The sequence below is a fragment of the Pleurodeles waltl genome, chromosome 10, assembly GCF_031143425.1.
Source record: "Pleurodeles waltl isolate 20211129_DDA chromosome 10, aPleWal1.hap1.20221129, whole genome shotgun sequence".
NCBI classification, from domain to species: domain Eukaryota; kingdom Metazoa; phylum Chordata; class Amphibia; order Caudata; family Salamandridae; genus Pleurodeles; species Pleurodeles waltl.
The window spans coordinates 666,426,231-666,451,259 of NC_090449.1; the positions used below are offsets into that span (position 1 = coordinate 666,426,231).

The window sequence follows — 25,029 nt, forward strand, 5'->3', positions numbered from 1 at the left end:
CTACACAGATTAGGCTTAACCAGAGATGACTCATGCTTTTCTAGCTGTAGGCTGAGGGGAACCTTCAAATTACACAAATCTCTTGCAGGTGAATGATAGGCAGTGGAGAATGGTAAGTAACTGTGCATGTGTTTCCATCTGTATAAATGCAGCTGAATACATGAGATGTGCTTTGCAACATACTGATCTGGCACTAATTTTATTGCAATGTTTTGAAAGAAGAATGAAACATTAACAAATAGCTTGGGACTTGAGGTGAAACATGCAGCAGAAGAGAAGCAGAATAGCCGATATATTAAAATACAGCTAATAATTATGGTACCCTGAAAGTTTCTTGCAAGGTAGCGAAGTCATATAAAGAATGTAAAGCAAAAAATTTAGTGCCATGAAATTAATAGTTAATGCACCTGCATCGTTCAAGCTTCTGCTAGTAACTTGCTACTTTTAATCATGAATAGCAATTCCCATGTTTCTGCACACATTTCAACAGAGTTAGCTGTAGCCTCTGCCTTTGTGCCCAATCCTCTGATGTGTGGCTTTCCAAGAAATAAGTGTTGCTACCATTAGCCATAATTACTTCCATTAATGTCAGTACATAGTGGGTTATAGTTGCTTTCATGTTTGCTTTTGGACCTTAATGTTTTGCAAATTATTCTAGTCATCTGCTCTTACCAATGTATAGTTTAACACAGTATATGAACAGTCTTACACTATAGGTATTGAGGCATTAATAAGCCAAAATTAAATCCTTCTCTTCAACAAATGAAAAGAATTTAGATTGATCACCACAATGTGAGCCTAACAACTGGTATTCAAATCTGATGTACAGTGAACATACAAAAACGGACACTATATTATCCAGTGAGTGCAATGACTACAATAATAAACAAGGCATGTATTGTGTACTAAATTCAATAAAGCTTCAAGTTCGTAGCTCACAGTATGGCAACCTGAATAGAGCATGCGCCTCAAACATAAATCTGGAGATATTGATCTATGTTATTTACTATCAATGATGTCTGAGCGATGTTGGTCTGGCTAGGGTGAGCACTGCAGAATATTCGTAGACTATATAATCCAGTATTACACGTGGAGTGTCCGCACTTGTTCTTTCTAGTAAGTCTTCAAGGTAACACAGTCATCTGTTGGGCATTCGCAGTCCTTCATATCTTTCATGAAGCAAGGCCTCGTAACAACGTTTAAAGCACTCAAACTTTGGCGGTTCTTGGGATGAATAGGGTATGGATGAATGCAAGGCAGTCTACCAATTTGTCGCAAAACCAAGCAACAATGGGCTTTCGTCCCACTGCTAGATTCTAGAATTGAATCCTAGATGAGGAGAGCAGCAGAGTTCTGCTCTTAGTCCAAAGTCAAAGAGTTAACTCATAATTTAGCTAACTGACCCAGCATAAATAAGAGTTTATTCCAATCCAATCGACCGCTCATGTTTAAAGCTGTACTTCAAACATTTCAACAGAACAAATCAAATCTAAGGGCATTTCTCTTGTTTTACAGCAGAGTCAAATGGTTTGTGAAGATCCAATAATAACCGGTGTCCCATGATGTATTAGTTCAAACATTAGAAATAAAATGGGCTGAGACACATTATGTTTGGAAAAGGGTTAGTCTGAAAACCAAACTTGGAAAAAATGGCATGGTGTTGATAACCATCTTTTAGTTTTTATCAAAGCTTTCGTTGTACAATGGTTTTAAGAAAACAGAAAAGAAAAACCAACGTGACTAAAAGCAAAAAAAATGTTTGGTCCCAAAAAGGGAAAACTGCCTTTGTAGTCCCAAGAACATAGAAGAACTATTTTGTGTGTAGATGTGCTCCTGGTGAAAGTGAAAAAAATGCTGTCAGTGACAGAGAAGTTAGCTAAAGGCTGAAGTGGCCCAATGTTGTAGTTGGTGGAAAAATGTGAACAACACCAAGACACACTAAATGATGAAGAGTGCTGGCTGAAAGCCACTAAAACCAAAAGATCCGGGCTAATGCCAAGCCTAAAACAATATGATACACAATGATCAATCCCACTAGTAAATGTTGTGCCAAACATTGAATAGATATGTACTAACATAACAGCAAAATCTACTACTACATAACAGGAAAACCTAACTGTGCAAAGCGCACAAAGAAGAGCACGAGGGCAATACATTCATACAAAAAAAAATACCTTCAATCCTCTCCAGAGGATAGGTTGGTACAGTCGAAATAACATTTCCTCCACTCCCTGGCGAAGCTTCTGTTGATGGAAATAACTCAGCAACTATGATTACAGAGAAATTTGTTAGTGAACCAAAAAAGATGATGGATCTCAAGATGTGTCTCTTGGCTTTGTTTCTGACTACATGAAGGATTTATCTCAATTTGTGATCAACATGGAACTGTTATAAAGCTGTTTTATCGTAAGCCTTACTTAACATCAAAAGACACTATAAATACAATTCAAGGTAGGCAACACAAAGAAATGATAGCTTCATCACGCAATCAAATTTAACAGAATAGTGTACTGTAGATTAATAATGTTATATTTACAAAAGCTCAGGTTCAAAATTGAAATCCAGTGTAGGTAAAAGCATCAATGCCAGTGTTGCATAAGCACATTCGGCAACACCAGAAAACATGTGAGAGTAAAGAAAGAAAATAAGGGCATTACTTATGAAGTGCTCCTACTGAAGCATATACCATAAGGTGATTCTTACCCCACACACCAGTAAACCATTTTATGAAGAGAACTCTTACACCATCAATAAATGCAAAGAAAGTGATCTGTTCTTTTGGGTCTCAAAAGAAATTTGAAGATTAAATATTGTAATTGTATTTATATAGCGCATCTAATCACTTTTCGGCGAGTAGCACGCTACTCCGGAACCCAAACGGATTAGTAGTGGATTAGTATAGGAATTATGAGTATAGTATTAGCTTAAGTAGGAGTTGATTTGAGCAGAAGGATATGTGAGTTTGTTAGTAGGTTTGAATAGAATAAGGGAGCGATAGAAGAGTGAGGAAACCAGAAGTATGAATTGGGAGTTTATAGTAATAGCATGTGGCTTGTGATGCGTAAAGGAGAGATGGATGAGGAAACTGTAGAAAAGGGTTAGGGATATCACAGCAGTAGAAGGTGTTTTGGATGAGTCAAAGGTGACAAGTGAGGGAGAATATAGTAGGGATGTTTGGGAGATCATAGTTGTAAACAGGTTTGGGGAAAGAGAAGAGGGAAGAGCTTAGGCAGGGTTATTTTGGAGATCATAGTAAATGGGTTTGAGATGAGTCAGAGTGGGGATGAAGGACAGATGATAGAGGTAAAAGGTGATGGGAGATAGAAGCTTACAAAAGATTTATTTGATTATTTTTTTATATATATATTTTTTTCCCTCTTGTGCAGTAGGACTAATGTAAAAAGCAAATAGATCCGTAAATACACAGTAAGGGAATATATGTGTAAGGAATTTAATAATGGATATAATATTTTGAGATTTAAAGGTGTTTTATAAGCACAGAGTTTCAAGATAAGCAATATTTGAGGTTAATATGTGTATTTTTCTAGCATTATTTAATCTTTCCTCAATGTTCCATAGCGAAATGCTTGTGGTAAAATATTAAGGATAACATTTGCTCATTGTGATAGCTAAAATGAAAGGAGGGATTCATAAGTGTCTAATCTAACAATTTATCTAGGAACTATGCAATGACCTATGAACATGTTATGCATAGAATAATATTCATATCTATATACAGACGTACACACATGCATTGTATACATAATTGTATGTACATATATGCACATACACACGTATATACAGACACGCATTTAACCGATAGTAAATATACATTTGTTAAACAGGCTTCAAGAGTACGTACATATTTTATTATTAAGAAATAGTAATTATACATATTTCTTAAAGAAATACATATACCTAGAGATGTGTGTGTATGTATATATATATATATATATATATATATATATATATATATATATACATACACACACACACATATACATACACACACACACACACAATATCAGATTATAAATGTTTACCAACACAGGCATATGCAGTCCATTGCTATTTGGATATCGTGGTTATGCAGAAAAGGGCCAACTCTTGAGTAGTCTTCTGAAGACAAGATAGTTATCCGTGGATCTTATATTTGGGTGTAATGAATCCATAGTTTGCTGTACCACCTAGTCTTTTTTCTTGTATAGTGGTGTTTCAAGGCGGGTGCCCATATGAGGTCTACCTTTCACAAGACTTTCTTCCATCTTCCTCTACCACATCTAACTTTACTGTCTGTTATAAAATTTCAAAGGTTTGCTAAGAAGACAACACTGTCAGACCCTAGAGCTGATGGCAAACAGTTCAGCACGCTGTGTCACAATGTTATTTGGGCTGGCATGGTGGAAAAACACTCTTCTTGATGGGTGGGAAATGCATCCTGCTTCATGGTGCAATAAGATGAGTGTTTGCGTGTCCTAAATACCCCCCTTCCCGCACCTTTCCTCCCTCCAACCGAACAATCATGGTTCGCTGTTTGTAAAGGTGCTCTGGTGCAAACTAGTTAATTTTGGGCATTCTGGATTGCCCAGAAATGAAGTCATGACATTTTCAATATGTTACATTTCAATCCAATAGGAGTTGCTCCACGTTTTGTTATTCCCATAGCAGATGTACAAAGTGGGGCTACCCCATTCTAGCAGAATGTCTAGCGAGCTATAATGGAAGGCAGCCTACTACTCCCATAACAGGTTATGTGGAAGCATCCCACAGGTGACAGCCAATTCACAGTATACAGGCACAGGACGTTTTAACTAGCCCTGAGAGATGGGTCAGCAAACCGTCTTGATAAAAGGTGCACAGTTACTCCACAAACACAACCCTTCGCTTTTGTTGTGTGTTTCAGAAGCACTCGAGATCACAAGCAATATAAATGATGCCCTACACAAAGTGGAGGTTACCCGCACAACGAAAGGCATTTTGGCTTCCTTTTTCTTGTTACATCCCCAGCGATCAGTATTAACGTTTTATACTGATCTGGTTTCTCAGCGCAATCTACGTTCAGCCCTAAGACCTCTCTGGTAAAGAATCAAACCAGTTTCACCCACTGTAGCATTCTGCCACCATGTAAGCCCTGAAGAAGTTCCCTCCTTCTCACGATATCTGAACTATGTAGAGCCCAACACACATCTTTTTGACCATACGTGACCTTTCCCCTCTGTGTTGCAATGGGAGATGAGTGGCAAGAGGATAGTTCCCACATAGTGCCTCTTCTTTACCCTTACTAACCTACTCAGTACTGCCTGGCTAGAGGCAAGTGTTTTAGCAAGGTACAATCAATCATTGGTAATTGCTTTCTGTCACTGCCTCCCAGAGCCGGGTCTTTACAAGAAACTCTGCAGCCTAGTCAGAGAAGACAGCTGGCAAGGAGCAAGACATTAAGGGTTGCCACTTCTGTCATGACACTTCCAACACCCTTTACTATTATGACCAACTCTAGGAGTAAAAGCAGCATCAAGGTTACTTATTTATGGCTCAGTCGCAGAAATTAAAGTGGGTGGGTGAATGGTAATTGTAGTCGACAATGTCCTAGAAATGGTAGCATTGGATATTTATGAGATGGAATGCCTTGAATCCATGAAACAGGACACTAATTCGAAAAAAGTAGCAGATTATGTTTTAGGGAACTGGCCTGAAGACAAGTGAACTAACATTAGAAGATGACCTATTGATTAGAGGTGATAGGTTTGTTTTGGAATGGTCTTCACGATCTAAGGAAATAAACATTGGCTGCTACTACCAGTAACACTTTAGTGGCAACAACTTATCAATTGCCGTTTATGGAGCAAATGACGGACAAATCTAACAACATTTGTTCTGGTTTACAAATAAAATAGAAACCTGGAAAACTTCAGTAATTTTTCCCCAATTGTCTCTTCTATCATCTCAACATAAATTTCCTAGGTGTGTTGGATGTCACTGGAACATTTAAGATATAGGGCCCTATTTCGAGTTTGGAGGATAGTAAAGCCCATCTGCCAAAATCATGACTAGGTGGCCGCTGCCTATGCGGCGACCTCTCCGCCGGAGTTAAGAGCTTCCTGCTAGGGTGGCAGGCGGAAACTCAGGTTTCCGCCTGCTGGCCTAGCAGGAAACAGACTGCAGCATTGTCTCGGGCTCATAATCGAGCTGGCCGCAATGCTGTAGCCTGCAGGGTGTCCCAGCATTGCGACACTGCTGGCTAGGGGGGCACCTGCACTGCCCATGCCAAATGCATGGGCAGTGCAGGGTGCCCCCTGCACCCGTTCTCCGCCAGCCTTTTTATGCAGGTGCTACTGCCATGAAACCACTGGCAGAGAAGGGGGTTGTAATCCCCAGGGCAGTGATGCTTGTTTTCCTACATTGATTCCCAAAGAAAGTTTTACTCCCCAGTACGGAAAAACAGTGGCTTTAGTTACACCAAACTAGGCAACAATTTTGAAATTTACTTTAGAAAGTTACTTTTCTTGGTTTGGTGTAAATCCACAAGTAGTTTGACAAAATAGTACTAGAAAAATGTACAGGTTGAGCTTGAAAGAGTTTAAAAGTTAGTCAGTAAATCGTCCTTGAACTCTGGTTTAGAGGACAGTTTGCAGAAACAAGATTTAAAAGTAATTAAAACTGACTGGACAAGGGAGTCCCTTCCCTCCTCATGGTTCATTTATTGTCTGCAAACTCGAAATCAGAGTTTTTTGGGAGGAGTGGCCTGAAAGCTCGGCTTGGCTAGCTGCAAGATACATGTTTTTCCAGTTGTAGAAATAAAAGACATCATGAAAGTGAGAAAGGAATGGTCAGTAGCTAGTACTTTCTCTTTTGCTCCTTTCAACTGTATGTTGTAAAGGATGTAAAAGAAACTGGACTATAAAGTAATCTTGTTGATTTTTAAAGAATGAAGTGCTCTTTGTAGGTATGCATTTCATGACTGAAAGTTTTACATGGTAATCGGTGTGTTTTATAAAGAATTGTAAGAGATGGAGGCATTGTGCACCTCTCAGTGCTGATATGACATATCTACCTAAGTGTTGCATTTGATAACAAGCTAGAGCTGGATAGGCTACAGAGGGGTTAAGGAAATCAATGTAAGGATTTCCTGCAAAATCTTTAATCACAATTTTTTAAAGCAGGAATGGTTGCTCACGTGTAATTTATTGTCTAGAACAGGAATGACTTCTCTATTATAAAATCTGCATTGAAACATTTAGCCGGCACAAACGCTCCATTGTATTTCTATAATCTCTAGTATGCAAAATGTGAAAAAGATAGCCTAAACTGACAGTAGTTACCTCTCGCACTTTGGGATGTACTGGAGAGCTTCGCGGAAGGTTAACTCCATGAAACATGAAGTCCTGTATGCAGTTTTTTTCAATAGTCTGAAACAGTAAACTCATGTGAGTGTATAATAATTTAAAAAATTAACAATTTACTTTACTAAGTACATTATATTTAGTTACACCTTAAGTGCAACATTAAGATTTATGATGTTCACATACTGAGCTCCGGTAGGACAGGTGAATATCTAGATCTCATAAATGCTTTCCGTGGTTAAAACAAGTTGTTGAAGTTGGAGACAAGCTTTGCCTTAGTATTAGAAGGAGTAAAGAAAATGGCAAAGAGGAAATTTATTTCTGCATTCACAACGAAGAAGCGAGACTGATGTTGCAGCATGAACTAGGCACCTGAAATTCATATCTAGTTGATGGCGTAAATACTTAAATTAGGCATAAACAACTGTGTATCCCACAAAATATGGGTAACAGTTACAAATTAGGAATAAGTTAACTTCAGTCCTTAAGTTAATTAAAAGTAAAAGCTTGAATTTCTCCACTTTTAATGTAGAAAATATTTAAAAATATGAACAAAAATGCTGTTGATTATTCCACAAATCCGGAGTTGATCTTGTAAACCACTTTGCAATTCTGCTGCAGATAAGAAATCTTTCAAAAGAAAAGTCTACCGATTTACAGATGTCTCAAGATCAGTTGTGTTTCAAATAAACAATATTTAAAGGTAAAATCAGAACTATGGAATGGTATGATGTAAAGACAATACCTTCAAGATATCACCCGAAGCCTTTTTCCACGCCCTGAAATACATTTCTGCAATGTTTCCCATCAAAGATCTGTAAAAATAAAACTATAAAATCAGTACCTTCTGCAGCATCCAGGAAATCTTTATGAGACTGGGGTGAGATCAACCGATGAACACTGCAGTCACCCTAGTGCACCATGCTTATGTAAATACTGAAAAAGGGCAGCAGAAATAATATTTTGAAAAAATGGCACAATATACTTATTTATACAGAACCAATTTTGAAACTTGTTTGGCTTTGCAGCACTAAATATCTTATGTTCTTTACAAATTGCTCTAGATCGACGTTACTGAAAGTACGGCCCGCGGGCCGCCAGCGGCCCCACGGACCTATCTTGGCGGCCCGCGGACCTCCGAGAAACATCATATAATAATGGCCACTGTACATAAACATAGAAGAGGTCCGCGGGAGCATGCGCAATAGTGGCTACTTCGCACATGCTCCCGCGGCCCTCCTCTATGTTTACCTACGGCGGCCATTAGTTATGGCGTTTCCATGACGATCCTGGCTAGTGGTGGGAAGCCAAAGCCCCTTAAAAGTTAGCGCTTGCAGCTAACTTTTACGGGGCTTTTTTGTCTGCTTCCTGTCACCGTCTCCACGTCTGCCGCCCGCCCGCCTGCTGTGCCGTTGTACATTTGTGGCATCTTTACAGTGCTTTATTAAGGCAGGTAAGGCTCTTTGGTTATTTATTTGTTTTTAATGTAGTGTGTGTGTTACTGGGGTAGGAGTGAGAGCAGATGGCGCAGTGTGTGTGCGCTGTGTGTGTGTTACTGGGGTAGGGGTGAGAGCAGATGGCGCTGTGTGCAGACGGCGCTGTGTGTGTTACTGGGGTAGGGGTGAGAGCAGATGGCGCTGTGTGCAGATGGCGCTGTGTGTGTATGGCGCTGTGTGTGTTACTGGGGTAGGGGTGAGAGCAGATGGCGCTGTGTGCAGATGGCGCTGTGTGTGTTACTGGGGTAGGGGTGAGAGCAGATGGCTCTGTGTGTGTTACTGGGGTAGGGGTGAGAGCAGATGGCGCTGTGTGTGTGCGCGCTGTGTGTGTTACTGGGGTAGGGGTGAGAGCAGATGGCGCTGTGTGCAGATGGTGCTTTGTGTGTGCACTGTGTGTGTTACTGGGGTAGGTTTGTAGTTATACCTGGATTCAAAATGCAGCATTGTTTAGCAATGTTTTGAAAAAGGGGGCGGGGTGGTTGTGCCCCCTATAAGCCCCGCCCCCACCCACGCTGTCAATTCAGTGCGGCCCTCGGCCGCAAACCATACTGCAATTTTGGCCCCCGAGAAAAAGTTTGTGAGTACCCATGCTCTAGATGCTTAAATATCCAAAGAGTGCCTCATGATCGTAGCAAAATGATAGAGAAAAAAAGCCACTGAACTACAGTTTTAGTGATATCAAACGGTCGATTTTGTGATAAAATTGCAATAGTTGAAAATCTGGTGAGCCAGACAATGTGCCTAAAATTTGGCCTCAAGAAGATAATTTAGAGATTGCATCTACAGTATAATTACCATTCCCTTTAATAACATGTACATGCAACAAGCGATATTGCTGCAATTATTTTAAAAAAACTGAAAGAGGCTTGTAAATTAAATGCGGAATTTGACACTGTATACATTTGAAATTGACCTACCAAACGTTTCGCACATTTGCACAGATTTGAAATGGAAGCTCACAATTTCACCTCTAAGATAAGCTTTAAAGCTGCAGGAAGTGACCTTGTAAACATTTTGACTTAACTCCATTTGTTCTTTCTTTGTTAGGAATGGCCTAGCAATTTCACATTTGCAACATGTAGATAAATAAATTTAACAACTAAATAAGCAATAACTTTTTATTTGCTATATTCCTTATATACAATTAGTTGTGCTACTTTTCACTAAAAGCTTACATTCTTTTCCATGGCAGAGCACAGTGTTGCCATCAACTGACTGTCCTATTATAGACCTTGTCGTCTAGAGCACTATGGCTGATTGTGCATCTTCAAACACTTTCTGTATAGCGAGAATTGTATCAAGCATTATCCAATACTCTGGGCCTGAAAGGCTTGAAGGCTGACTCAAAAGCTGAGCAAGAAACGTCTTGCTGACCCTCAAAAGGGTTCAGATAATGCACAGGTAAGCCCCCCATGCCTGCAGGAACTTCTCTCCTGAAGTGCAGGAATACAGAAGGAAAACTATTCCAAACCCTCCAAACCCACAAACGTTCTAGAAACCAGCAAAAAGCATCTGCTGTTCAATGAGATTGTGTACATGGGCCCTAAAGCCAACCAACCGCCAGGTCTTAGCCATTATAATTCAAGCAGTGTCTGGCCAGACGCCTTCTCTTATCTTCTGCTCCTGTTATGTTTTAACTGTTGGCTCCTGCCATGCTCACAGTGCACAGGAGTGAGCCTATTACTCAGGGAGAATATGCAGTTCATATGTGAATATGGAACTGCAACACACTATCTAGATTGCTTTTTCTTCATCAAGCACACATTCAGAGATTTTGTAAACCGCTGAGCTATGGCATGTCGCCAAACTGATACTAAAAACAACATATATTGACACAGGTACTTGGTCTCGCCTTTTCAGACAACTTGCCAATACAGTTTAGAATCAGCAAAACGTTTTCTTTGCCTCTGTGGCATAGAATCAGCAAAAAATTTAAAAAACGAAAAGAAAAGAAAAAGTTGGACTATGTTTACTTGCATGTTACGGCACAATGGTGGCCAACATAACATGTGTGCCTACAGTACCTTGCATGTATGTGCATACAGCAGAACGCAGCCAACATTTTTTATTAACGATTCCAAGATGTTCAGGCAAAAGCTTCTCTCAATCTTTTCCGCCATGAAACTGAACAGGGATGTATTCTACTCAACAGACGGAGTGACTCTTTTCAGGGTGAGAATGTCATAGGAACACTTACACACTTCGTGAGATTTGTAGGAAACAGGGTTTCTTCACAGGGAAAATGATTTTCCGTGTTGATAAAACAATTGGGGATTACTCCATGTTCACAAACATTTTGTGTACATGCATATTATCAAGAAGCATTTGGAAACAATGGATTTATCAAAGCAATGCAGTGCTTTGTCACCATGGCACTGCTGCTGGTCAAAAGGTGAGTGGCTATAACCTGGATGCAGAGGAGGGGCCACAAGTCTGATGAGTGGATCCAGGATATGATCTCTTTGGGGGACCAGACTCAGGTATACTTTGTGGACTTGCACCCAAAGGGCTCATCCAAAGGACTTCTGTGAGCCACTGTGCACCTACCTGGCACAGTGGGAGAGTGCTAATGACTCCTAGGCGGCTCAATAGATACATGCTGGATCAGCACCGGCGGTGGAAATACGTACATGGGCTTGTTGTTCTAGGTAAATGCTCCTTTTTTTTAAAAATTCTTGGATGTGTGGGGCTTTTAACTGATTTCTAGATGCACCATAAACTTGGTTTTGACTGTTTCTGCATGGCACCAATTGATGTCCACTGTTACAATAATAATACAATTTAATTAATAAGGAAGCACCTGGAAGAATTAGAAAAAATACATAAATTGTTAGATTTCCCAAACACCTGCATGTTTTTATTTTGGAATCAGTCAACAATGCAATATACTTATAGCCTTAACAGTAAACGCTTTGCATTTATCAATCATATATGCAATCTGTAAGATAAAGTATGCTCGGATGCACATCCTACTTTAGCAGCTGAGGATTACTCTTTGTATTAACTACCCTGTTGCACTGTAAACTGTCAGCTCCTGGGCTTGGGCTGCCTGCCGGAAAGAAAGTCCTGGGTGTTCAATGGTCAAAAAGGATGTCTTGGACTTCACCACAAACAACGTGCCCTGGCTTTTAGGAGACAGGAATTCCACACCCCTGTTTCATAGATAAGAATCTGCCATTGAATATATGCACAAAAACGACTCACTCTTTACAATCATTTTTGCACATGGATTCTCTACACGTCCAAGAGAGGACTCTGGTTTAAGTAGCTAAACACTTTGCATACATACTTTGGAAAACATTGCAGCTGGTTTTTCACAGTCCCGTGGATTAAATTTATGAAGCCAACATTCCAGCTGAACAGAAAACTCAAAAATCTTCTTCCCTGGTAATGAAATCACAGAACATATTACATTACATTAACAAAACCAATTATAAATCACACTTGTGAACGATTAACATTTTTCTTCATATCTACTAAATTCTGCAAACTACCTGTATGTTAATGTTCAAAGATTAGGAGTTTTACTTCACAACTACTAGAAGTACACCACAAATCAGCGATCCCCCGTCTCAGTCAAAAGCAATTTAATATGTCTAAAAATGAACACCTATATTGTCCTATTTACACATCTTTAACAATTGAAGTACATACAAGCACATTGAGGTCCGACTGTGGTGTTTACATAAATTCTGCATTTCTTCTTGAAATCATTCCAACATGTGCACACTACAAACAGAATTCAAGATGTATATGCAATGCTGTGTACCCTCGGGGAAAGAAAATTATCTAAACTATTTTTTATCTATATTTAGCACTCAGGTAACTTCATAAAATATTTTGCTGTTTATCCATGGGTGTAGCACAACACTCGCATGACAGAAAGATCAACAAGTGGGTAACTTGAGTAAGATAAACTGGTAACATGTGTTACTGGTGTTTTAAAATAGCCCTCATGGTCTTATGGCGCACTGTATATTAATTAAAATGCATGCTACAAAAGCTATGAAATTTGGAATCCTACAAATCTGGAACTTTGCACGTTTTGTCCCGTCAAGGTTCCAAGGAGTTCAGTTGAGCTCTCTTAGTTGCACTTGGGTTTATCTCATGTTGCCTAATAAAGATTTAACGTCATTTGCATTGCAAGTGGTGAATCATGAAAAAACTGGCTATAACGAGCCAGCCACTATCACAACGAGGCTCGCGTCACCGCATCTTTATTTTACGTTCTCCCGAGAATGTGCATGTGATATCTGACATGGCTGCTGCTTCACCTGCTGCACAGGGCATTGAATTTGTTATCACTATCTTGTGAAGCAGATCACTGTGGGCACTGAAATACCAATGTGCTTCACTGCATGGTCATCACCATTCAGGTGACCCGCGCCTGCCTGCAGGCAGTGTAATACTGAGACAGCCAGTCAAGATTTAGTTTGCACAATAATATGCAAACATATGACATAGTGGCCATCTTAGAGCACTGGGCTGTCTCTTTAGCACACTTTAATGAGCTCTGCCATGTAGTGGCCATCTTAATCAAGAGAAAGCTGAATAGACTTTCAAACCAGTATACTATATCTTACCAGTATTTTTAGTTGAAATTACCACAGGGCATTAATGGAAGTTTCGTACAATGAAAAGAATAGGAGCGGCTTTAACCATCGAATATTCAGTAATGGTATATTAGGCACAAATGTGCATTACCAAATGGACCACATTGTGACTCACAAACACTAGATTGGCATCATTCAGCTGCGATACACAGATCCTATTAAGGGTGTTATTTGTCAATAACAAGCCCACCTCACTGTGTTGGCAGAGAGGACCTTCAAAAGCAAGGCATCTGTGCACAGTGACATGTGAGGGGGCCCCAAACAGTTAGCTCCTATAGATTTTGTTTTTTAATTGATCTTTGAATTGATGCCTTAATATACGAAGTTCAACACCTCATGGCAAGTCTCTCTCTACATACATGCAATGCACACCCAAATATTACTGGACTGGCCTCATTCAATGTTTACAGTATTGAATTAATGCGATGACGGAAGTTATATCCGCATAAAAAGTAGTGGGAACTTGCACAGTGAAAAACTCTGTAGACATACATTGTAATGTCTGATCCTCTACAGGACGTTTCGGTGTCTCAAGTGCCTCAAAGGTGTAGAATTTTCAACACAACCACCATATAAGCATTGTCTGCATTAAATGATGGGTCTTGCAATGTCGAAAAGGCTGAGGTCCTTCAAAGGACTACAGATGTGCGACGTATCAAAGGCACTTACATCTGAATACATGTCACACTGTTTTCTGCCTCTGTAAACCCAGGTCTTGACTTAGAGTTTAGACAGTGCATTACTCTATCACAAATGTAACGGACATCCCCTCCGCATTATTAGAAGTGCACTATATGCCGTGCCACTTGGAATAAGGCAGATGAGACACCCGTCATGTTTATGATGGAGTAACCCATTGGCTAAATTCTAAATCAGGCACTCAGTTGGCAACAGGCTGAAAAACATGGGTGAACAGACCAGCGAGATGCGGTGGGGGCTACTGACAGTGTAATTGACAGCGGTGTTCTCTATGGAGGAAACATACTTTAATTTACGAAGATCTATTTGCCATCACGGATGATGGAGTCATGGAGGAGTGAGCATATGTGAACATTTAAAATAGGACTGGGATGTTTTGAGAGCCCTTTCTTAGCAAGTAAGAGGCTGTTGCCAAGAAGGGCTTTTTGGAGGCGAAAATGGAAGCCTCAGTGAAGACAAGTTGAAGTTTTAATTTTTCTCTGCTGAACACAGAAGATCTCCTGACTTTTCCTCTCTTCAGAGGTCGTCAGGAGCAGATGTCTCTCGGACGGTTTACTTTTCTTAAGATTAATAATTTGATTTATTTGGAAGAAAAACAAACCTTGATCCGTCTTTAAGGAGTTCTGCTGTGAACCCATTACACGTTTCACAGTCCTTTGCAATAGGTTCTGGGAAGAAACAGACTGTCACTCTTTTACAGAAATCTTGGAAACATTTTCTGTTGCACACATTATCTTCAATTCTTAAACAATTATATTTTTTCGTCAGGCTGATAGTCTAATGCTTTCAACTATAATTTGTTTAGTAAACCCCTAACAGATGCAAAGTTTCCTAGACTACAACCAGAAGCAGAGACCTTGAGAGAGGCAGAAATTCTAAAGACTGTGAATGCTGCTGACGCGTAAAGAGCTTCCAATAAGAATAAGATTCAGAAAATTATTCTTGGACTTCAACTTAAAAGAATGCTGAATAATGTGATATTTTTGTGTTAAAATTACTCAACTCAATGAAACATTCTAATAGGATAAAGTGAATAGAAAAAATGGTTTACGGCAAGGAGGTGATTACCTATACCATATGCCTTAAATGAGGAGGCCTCTGCATTAAATGGGTTTTAGTACATGTAGGTAGAAAATATACAGAGATTTCCCAGCTTGGTAAAAGGAAACTATTCAGTGCATGCATTTCTAATAAAGAACAGATGGAAAACTGTTGCCTTCTGCCCACCCCTCTTATTGAGCACACCATAGGATTTTGCAGAATTCCCTATACAATTAGCAGATACATAGAAACTAAAAATGGTCAAAATGTTATAGCGAACTCATATGACATGTTCCTATAGGAGTAACTAAATGGCACACTCCCCAAAAAAAAGTGGGGGATTAAATCATTTGAATCAGATGTCTAGGTACTAAAGTTCCCATTGATATTTCCATGATATTTTGTATAGCTCAAATGTAGTTAGTAAGCTGCTGGACAGTAAAAGTACAATGAAAAGGAGGTTAAGATGGGTGAGGGCAGGCATGGAAAGTGAACTGCAGAAGGGAGATAATCATAGGGAGAAGGGAAAGGAAAGGGGACGGTGCACAAAAACACAGTAGGTAGTCATGGAGGACTGCGCGAGAGTGCGGGGTAGGTAAAAATAGAGCAAGAGACATTGAAATACAAACACCGCGTAGGGAAATTAGCAGAAATTCAGCATGACTGTATGACGAGCAGCACAACTGGAAAAAGAGTTTAGGTGGTAGGGTGTAGAACTGAGGAGCAAGAGATTGGCACGGGACACGTGCATGGGGAGTGGCCGTGAGTCACAGATTGAACATGAAAATACAGCAGGGCAGCAGTAGTGGGCAAGGATTTCACAGAGCATGCTTTGGATAGATTTGCTACCAAGAAATGGTGATGTTTAAAGAGTAATAGTTGGAGTTCTCTGGTGTGGAGTTAGGAGGGTCCATAAAGATGTATTGAAGGCAGGTTTATATATGCAGTATGAGTCGCAACATATATTTACATTGAAAAAAATTACAATTCTTACCCATAAGGGGAAAGGAAATAAGCTGTGTTTTTTAATAAGCATTCAAATAAACCTTTCTATCAGTTTGGACCACAGAGTGAACAGTGATACAATCAGTGGCGAGTTAGCTGCTTCCAATAAAATGACAATGAATGTACCGTGGTAGCTGCTTCTGACAAGATATGAACTGCTGCCTCGCCTCGGTTATTGTATTTTTTTCACAATCTCCCAGTTCATATCCCGAGAACCACCTTTCAAGCCCTAGGTAGCTCCCTCTCAAATAAAGGCAGGAGGTGAGTAGTGCTACACAAATTCCAACAATTACAGGATTAAGGGGGTGGAGGGGGGTGACCAATTTTGAACATTATCACCTGGCAGCGCAGCTGCAATGGCCGGCATGATTGTTAGCACAGCGGCAGACAGAGGCAATAGGCCCCATGCCGGTGTCTAGGGCAAAAGAAATCATAGGCACCACCCTGCTCCCAGGGGCTAACTTCTTGATGCGCATGACATACAACATTTACAAGTGGAGCTTGTGCCTTATGGCAGACCTCACTCCATACTCACCAGAAATACGCCTAGACACTATTTAGGCTTTTGTACACACTTTGGTCGGGAAAGTGTTAGACCATGGGCTGTAGCGTGAGTTAAGACCGTCGGGGATCTTTATCATGATGGCACACTGATGCCATTTGCTCAACTACAGGAAGAACGTAACTTTCCGGTGGGACACTTACTAGCATATGGGACACTAGTTGCTGACCTAGGCCACAGACACGGAGCCAGGACATCACCCAATTGGACATAGTCTTCACATTATGGGCAGTGGCCGCCGACTGGTCATGTGCCAGCAAAAGCATTGGCATCTAACCCCGCAATCCCTTATTAGCCACTCTGCAATGCTGGGAAGGAGACCTAGGGCATGATTTTACAGCCGAGGACAAAATCCTTTAAAACTGGTGCAGTAATTCCCATATTTCCCATAATTCCAAATTCCAGTACATCCAGCAAAATACATTGCACAGAGCGTACCTCACACTCCTGTCAACTTACATAAGATGTACGGTTCCACCCCCCACTGTCCCAGATGGCGAGTGCGAAGCGCCAACATGGTCCACATGTTCTGGGTTTGGCCTATAGAAGCCACTAGATGAAAGGAGATCACCGACGTTCTCTCTGAAATAACGGGGCCTACTGACATACACACCATGGAGGGTGCCCTGTTGGGTCTATATAAAAAGCACTAATCTCAAAGCCACCACTGGATTCACTGACCTGGATTGTCCCATGGGCAAACGTTCTATAGCAATGCACTGGAAACAACAAACCAATCCATCCAACCATACAGCATTGGTTTGCAATGACCTTAAAACTTCCACTTGCCATGCTGAGAACTGCCTAACCCGAGGCCTGTCGTCACCAGTAACACAGACTCCCCCCCCCCCCTCCCCCATGCACACCTCCCTCCTGCCTCCCTCTATACTGGCTTTTGGACACAGACGTTATTCATGACGGAGGGTTTATAGAACTTACCAAAGGGAACTGTACCACCTAGACTGCTGGTGATATCATTTCTGAATTACACGCCCATAGCTAATATCTATCATGTCACACCACTGTTTCTCTTATCTGAATGTCAGGCAGTGATCTGTAGTTTGTTACCCTCCTTTTTTTTGTGTTTCCTTTATTAATGTTATTCCCGAACCATCGGCTCAAGCCACACGGCCAAAGCCTCTACCAACCAGGACATATTCACAACTGCTGATAATTGATGTGACGAATTGTACGATGCATGTATTATGTAAAAATTAATAAAAATGGTTAAAAAGAAAAAAATATATAAGGATATGAACTGCTGCAGCTGCCTCCCAGACAAGGCACCAAACAAGCTTCTACAACTATCGCTAGTAAGGGGCTCTGACTGAACAAGTACAGGTACCTACAAAATGGGATACGTAAAGACCGTTGTAGGTATAGCAAGTGACATGGAATGAACCTATGGTAAGGCAGTACTGAAAGAGCAGCTGCTACTGTAACGGGGTGTAAAGCTGAATACTGCCATTAGCAGGAATAAGCTGAACAAACTATCCCTTGCTACAGGGACATACACGTCACCTCTCATGGTACCAGAGATTGCTGCCATTAACCAGCTGCTGAAGTGGCAATGTATGGATGGACAAGCGGGTGAGGAGAATCAAGCATACTCGTACCTAATGTTCTGGAAAAACACACTGAAAATGATTTGTATTATGTAAATGTGCTTTCAAAATGAAATATCTGGCAAATGGTTAAATAGATTATAAAATCTGTTCTGCTTTGATTAACACATTTATACAAATGTGGTTTATTAGAACTAGGTGAAGAAAAGGTTGACTTGAATTACCACTATTCACATAAAAATGTTATTACATTGTGTACTTTAATGCGCACAGCTTGCACGTTACTGGGGGAGTAGTGAAATGTATTCTTTTAATTCCTATTCCCCTCAAACTACCACCCACAAAATAATTATCCCATGCTAAAAATAACTCAAATGCCTTGCAAAAGTCTTTCCACATGAGCTGGGAAAGCCAACATTAATTTGGACATGTGTGGCACAGAAACGTTTACTAAAACATTTTTCTGCACATTTAATTTAGGAATTGAAACAATCTGAACAAGCATCGGAAAAGCCAACAGATCTGGTGCTGGGCTTCGTTAAAGCTATTTTGTTGAGTCCCAGTGTCCTAAAACTTTGTGAGCAACTGCCAAGCACTTGCCAATATACAAGATAAGCGCTGGCTAAAAAGCGAAAATATTGTATGGCCTCACAAAGGATATGTTGCCATAGTAGTCTCTGGTACTGGAGGGAACTAACTTGTGTGGATGTGCTGTTTTTGAAAGAATAGAATTATGGGTGAGTGGTAAACTCCGCTCTGCCAGCGGAGACTGCAGAATTTTGCCCGTTCCAGGCGCTGCTTGGAGCATGGACTTCTGCAAAAACTCCATCAACCACCGCGTGGTGGAGTTTACCGCCCACCCCTAGGTTTGACAATACTGAGCCATGTAGAAATACAAAACAAAAATAAATACTACATCGTTAAAGCCCAAGGCTGCAACATTTTTCGAGTTTAACAATGGAACATTTCAGAGTATTTCCCTTCAGCAGCCTTGCCAAGCACTAGCAGGAGACAGAGAAGTAACTTGTTCCGTTCAGCCCCAGACAGGCTTCACAGCTTCCTTCACAGCTTAGAATTGAACATTGCAGATCACAAGACTAGAGGATGCTAGGGCAGCTTGAGGTCCTTCTGGTGGGGGGGGGGAGGAAGGGGGGGCGTACGGGCCGAGGAGTAGAGCCACCTATGAGGGAAAGGTGGGGGCCTGCTGGCAGGAAGAGGAGCCAGAGAAGCTAGTGTGTGCTGCGGCTCCCACCAAGGAGTAAGTGGACTCCGCAGGCAGAAACTCCAAGCAGCTGGGTTACTGCTGCTCAGGATGGCTCTAGCTGCATGGCAGGGCAGTGACAGGACTCCGAGAGACTCGAGTTTTAGGAGTAGTTGCATTCTCTTGTGAGCTGAAGGAGGTGGAGTGTGCTTTAACTGTGTTTTGGAGCTCCCGGTTTGCTTTGTAATTCGTTTTTAAGAGATCATGGAGAAAGGAGACAGTGTCAGAGTCTGGGCAAACTACATGTAAATTGTATTTATATAGCGCTTACTACCTATGGCGAGGCGTTGAAGTCTTTGTGCTTGTGTTGCCTCCGTATAATTTTGCTTTTCCCAGTTATTTCAACAAGGCCATTTGAAGACCCTTCACAAGTTTTAAAAGGTGGTGACTTTTCCACACTTTCCTGCCTCCTATTTCGCTTCTTTTAGATCCACGCTGAATCTAGTGCTGTTTCTCTATCCTAAGCTCTATTTCCTGAATGGGAACAGCTGCATTGCAATGCCACGAATGTCGATGGGTGCCCAATGCTCCCGTCTGTCAATGATCGTGGCCCCACTGTGCCTAGTGCGCGTGTGAACACAATTCACACAGGTTCTGCGCGGCTTGCAATGTAGATGTAGCATGTAACTTATTTAACTGAGCACCCTTTCTGTACATTATCACGTATGAGAGCACCATTAAATGTGTCTGTTTGGGATGTGTGTTGTACTAAAATCCTTTGTTTTTGATCCAGTGACCTATAATGCTGCTCCATCGATTATAAGAATTATAAATATATAACAAATGGTTTACACAAGCATGTCCGGCAGACAAGAATTCCGCCGCTTGCTTAACTTCACGGGATCCTGCAAAGTTTTTCGGTAACTCAGTGGAATTCCACGGAGTAAAACTCTGCGAGTTCTGCCCACCCCTAAATAGGATGCCATAACTCACAGTGAAGTTAGCCAACTGCTGAAGTGGGCTGACCCACCAACCCAGGATGTAGGCTGTACAGGGTGGAAGAAAAATGTGAAGGGCACAGCAACGGACCAATGGATGAAGTGGGCTGGCTGAAAAAACCCAGGTAGGTTTACTATACATATAATTAGGTAGACTCTGGTTTTATATGTATGCGTATGTATTATTGTGCTCACTGCATGAATTCTTTCTGAGCAGAATTGTGTTGAAGTTTTACAAGGGATAAAATATAAACTGCTATTGTTTATTCACCAATGCATAGTTCATAGCAAATGTTTACAATTTAAAATATTGGAAGGAGTTTTGTTTATCCATTGACAATATGTGCTGTTGGGATTTGAAAAACAAAATTATAAAAAAGAATCTAAAACTGAAAACATTTGACTAGAATATTTTGAAGAGACTAGCTGAATTCAAACCACAAAAGAAAATTAGAATGAAAATCTTAAAACATGCAACCTTTGATGATGACTAGGAAGCATAGTGAGAGCGTCCGCTGTGTGCCTCTTTGCAGGCATTATGTTTGTTCACTACATGGTTTCAACTACAAATGTTGACATCATGAAAAACATTATTTGTTACTGTGAATTCCAATGGTTATTTAGTGAAAACCAAAAAAATGACAACAAACCTCTTCTTTTTTGACGTGCTGTATGTTCATGAAGCACTGCTGTAGCAAGTCTTTTACTTCATTACTCTCCCTGTCGTTATATTCAAACGCAAGCAGCGCTTGGTGGATGTGCCAAAGACGTCCCAGATCAGCCCCCTGAGTCACAAAGGTAACAAAGTAAGTGAGGTAAACAGTAAACGTTGAGAAAACATGCATAAAAAGGGACCATCCTCTCACTAATTCATATATGACCCCACAAGGTCCTTCAGATGCAATAGTTGAATTAAATATTTTATTAAGCAGTGTTTCCAGCAACTGTAATCAACAATAAGGTTTCACAGACTCGTCTTAATTCATACCATGCCAATCAGGGCACGGTGAAGAATAACCAAAAGCCTCGCAGAAGGGTCTTAAAGTCAAACACTGAAGAGGTTTGTGAAGACATTCATGGTAACACACAATGGGTTATATTATCTTCTGTGAATTGTCTTTCCACCACAATCCACTGTATAGTTTTTGGAAGTGCATTCTGGCTAAAATCACCCTTCTCTCTGCCCCCACCTATTTTTCTTGATCACGATTCTGTTGACTTCCCTCTCTGCCAGTTCATGCACATCAATACTATTAATGTAGTTTTGTGATTCTTAGTTTTATGGTTGTTGTCTGCAATTATTCAATTTGTTGTATTGGTGTTTCACCTATCCTTGATGACATGAGGCTTTAGAGACCTAAGCCTCTGAGTGGGCTCAGGTTTCACATGCCACTTAGCACTCTCCCAATGCAGACTTTCCGCTATATGCCAAGTACGACACCCAACAATGCACAAAACTGCATATCATACATTGAGATGCTGGACGCGGTTAGTTTGTCGAACACTGCTTGGACAACAGGACTTTTGACTCTAGCAACTCAATAGAAACCTGATGTGGGTTGTTAAATTACCTGCTTCATGAGTAAAGGCAGTTCATACATTAAGTGTATATAGGATGTTGGCTTTTTCTTGCCAATACCGACGGCTTGACTGGTTTTGTTTGTTTTCTACACTGAGCTCTGCGCCCTGACGAAGTCCGTAATAGGGTGAAACGTGCTGGCTGCTATTTTTCTGTACACATACGAAAAAACAAGCTTAAAAATAAACTAAATACAAAGGATCTGTTTGCCTTGCTTGGTTTTTCGAGTGAGTGTCTCTTACACTTTCTCTGTTTATGTTTCCTCTCTATCTTAAATATTTGTTTATAATGTTGGACCCTTTGGCAGCTGGTCTTTAGAGGTGGGCAATAAGTGTTCTGGATCATATGATTACTACAGGTGGTGCAGCAACAGGCCTCTAAGCTGCCAGTATTTGTTCAATGCACAAATGGTCTGTTTCTCACCTTGGTTTAGTCGTCCAATACTTTTTCTAATTGTTTTTTTTATATTGTAAGCAGCTACAGGGGGTGGTCATCCAGTTTGTCTGGTCAACAACAGTTGTTTGGAGGGCAAGTAAGTAAAATTTGGCAAGGCAAAGAAGATCAGTCAAGGAACTGTTAGAATAAGAATACCTGGAGTTCCTTCTTGAAAGAGTAAACAAAGGTTGATGACTGAGGAATTTCTGCTACCTGAACATATGGATATCTTAGCTACTAAAAGGGCACTAACACCGAGATCAGTCGTTTCTGGGACAGATATATGGGAGCATGTTTGTGCAACACATTAGGAAGTCACACAAGCATAATTTAAAAGAACATATGACCTTGAAGCCATGCCTTCACCATAGCCGTTGGTAAAGCACTATAAACTTGAGTATTCAATTGCTTGAACAACCTCTGTATTTAACTAGTTGTTTACAAGCAAGTGAATAAGTGAGCTTTGACCAAAGCGAAGACAATTAAACGTTTTCTGGACCAGTGTGCTCTGATCACAGATGTGAGATACAAATGCAAATGTAAATCATCAGCAGGCACATTTAAGGGTTTACACTATCAAAGTTTGTGTGGGTGGAGAGGTTGGCGTTAGAACCTGTGAGAGCAGGAGGAAAAATGTACCAGACAATATGCTTATCCATGTGAGTTTTGAAAGTACAAATTTTGCCATCACCCCGCTATAGAAATATAAAAATCTCAAGCAGGGGGGCCTATATGGAGCTGAATTATGGGGCCACTGTAATTTGGAGGACGTAGAAAAAGTGGAAAATTCATTCTTAATGATGCTGTTAAGGGTCCCCACCAGCACTCCGACCCTGCCAATCCGAATGGACTTAAATCTCTTCTCCATTATTCATATTGCCGTCCTAAGTCCACTTCTGTATTGGATTCGGATCTGGTTATCAGATTCCTTGGTTCCTTACAGAACTGGGCTGAGTAACCTGGTGAGCACTAGTGCTACTACCACAATTAAGTGGTGTAACTATGTGGAGTGGACTTTTTCCATCGTCGGGCTGGGGAACTACTGGACAGACCCTCTCTCTATTCCGAAAAATGCCACTCAGATCTTGAAGGATGCTTACTGGCTAAATGTTCAAACATTGCACCTAGATGAAGGGTCGCCCTCCACCATGACTGCCACTTCTTACAATTCATATGCCATTATGAATTCAAACACTACATGGATTTAATACTCTCTCCACTCGCACGTGCCTTGTATATTAGATTTAGAATAGGGTCCCTCCCCCATTGTGTACGCTCACCTACAAATGGTCCAATTCAGCTAAAAAGTCCCAGTTATGCCCAATGGGTTGCGGGAAGGAAGAATCCATCATGCATGTTCTTTTCCAATGCCCCGATATTTTACCCAGAGGGCTCGCTGGATCATCCCTCTATGCAAATCTATGGGCTTTAGGAATTGTTTACCAGCACTGAGGATACTCAAATCGGATCTTACATTTTTTTATTGTACTGTAATGCCTTATTTTAAAGCTAATGATTTTATGTCTTAATCTTTTTTTTAAGCATTTTTGTATTGTGCTTTTATGGTATATTTTTTACCGAAATAAAGCGGATTTGATTTGATAGTACAGTGCATTAAGACATTTATGGTGCATTACTTCATACCTGCTGCTGAATAGTGCACAAATTACTAAAATATGTAACTTCACAAAAAGAAAAACATGTGTAAATTACAAGGGATAAATGTGCATTCCGAGCATAAGGTAATAAAGTAAAGTGGAGTGTCCAAGAGGTGTCAAAGGGCAACTACCGCAGATGTGTTTCTACACTTATATACAAGAAAAATCGAAAACAAGTTTGCCCATTGTGGGAAAGTGGATTATTAGTAGATGGAGGCATTTACCTTCAGCTAGTAAGAACACCACAATCATTAATAAGTCCAGTCAAGTCTCAATTTAATCCTTACTCAACACTTGGGAGCTTTGCAAAAGAGCAGTCAGGCTTAACTTAGGAGACAGGCATGTGTAAAGCATTTAATACCACCAAAACAGTAAATAAGTAAAACACACAGCACAATAAAAATCTAACACCAATTTATTAAAACAGAGAATATTTGTATCTTTAAAAGGACACCAAAACAACAAAAATCCAATACAGGGAACTGGAGATATGATTTGTTTAAGATTAAATAAAACAAATGTGCATTCTAGAAACAAAATGCTTCAAGAGCCAGTTGCAGTGGACCAGGACAAAGTCAAAGTTTTAGGCCAACCGCAATGGAGCGAGAATCGGATAGGTTGAATGCTAGGTCCCGGTCAAAAGTTTACTTTTGGACTTAGTCTTCTTCTTGGAGCTTTTCTCTTGACATTAAGTCTGCAGGTTCCTCAGATCCAGGGTTCGATTCGGCAAAGGCAACCTGCTGCAGCGCAATGCCTAGGTGAGCCTTTGGGAGTCTTTGTCCTTGACGTCAATGGCAAGGAGCTCTGGAACTTTCAGCAAAACAAAACAGCTCAGTT

At 40.6% G+C, this 25,029-nt stretch overlaps 1 protein-coding gene across 2 annotated transcripts in view; it reads right to left on the reverse strand.

The window, feature by feature from the left end:
* Positions 1-25,029, reverse strand: part of NCAPG2 (non-SMC condensin II complex subunit G2) — a 269,347-nt gene that overhangs the window by 206,138 nt on the left and 38,180 nt on the right. For both annotated transcript variants that reach the window (XM_069211162.1, XM_069211164.1), the window contains 5 exons: positions 21,171-21,305; positions 12,126-12,220; positions 8,086-8,155; positions 7,320-7,406; positions 2,175-2,267 (listed from right to left, as the gene is read on the reverse strand). In XM_069211162.1, the coding sequence (XP_069067263.1) occupies positions 2,175-2,267; positions 7,320-7,406; positions 8,086-8,155; positions 12,126-12,220; positions 21,171-21,305 (480 nt within the window). The remainder of the gene's footprint in view (positions 1-2,174; positions 2,268-7,319; positions 7,407-8,085; positions 8,156-12,125; positions 12,221-21,170; positions 21,306-25,029) is intronic.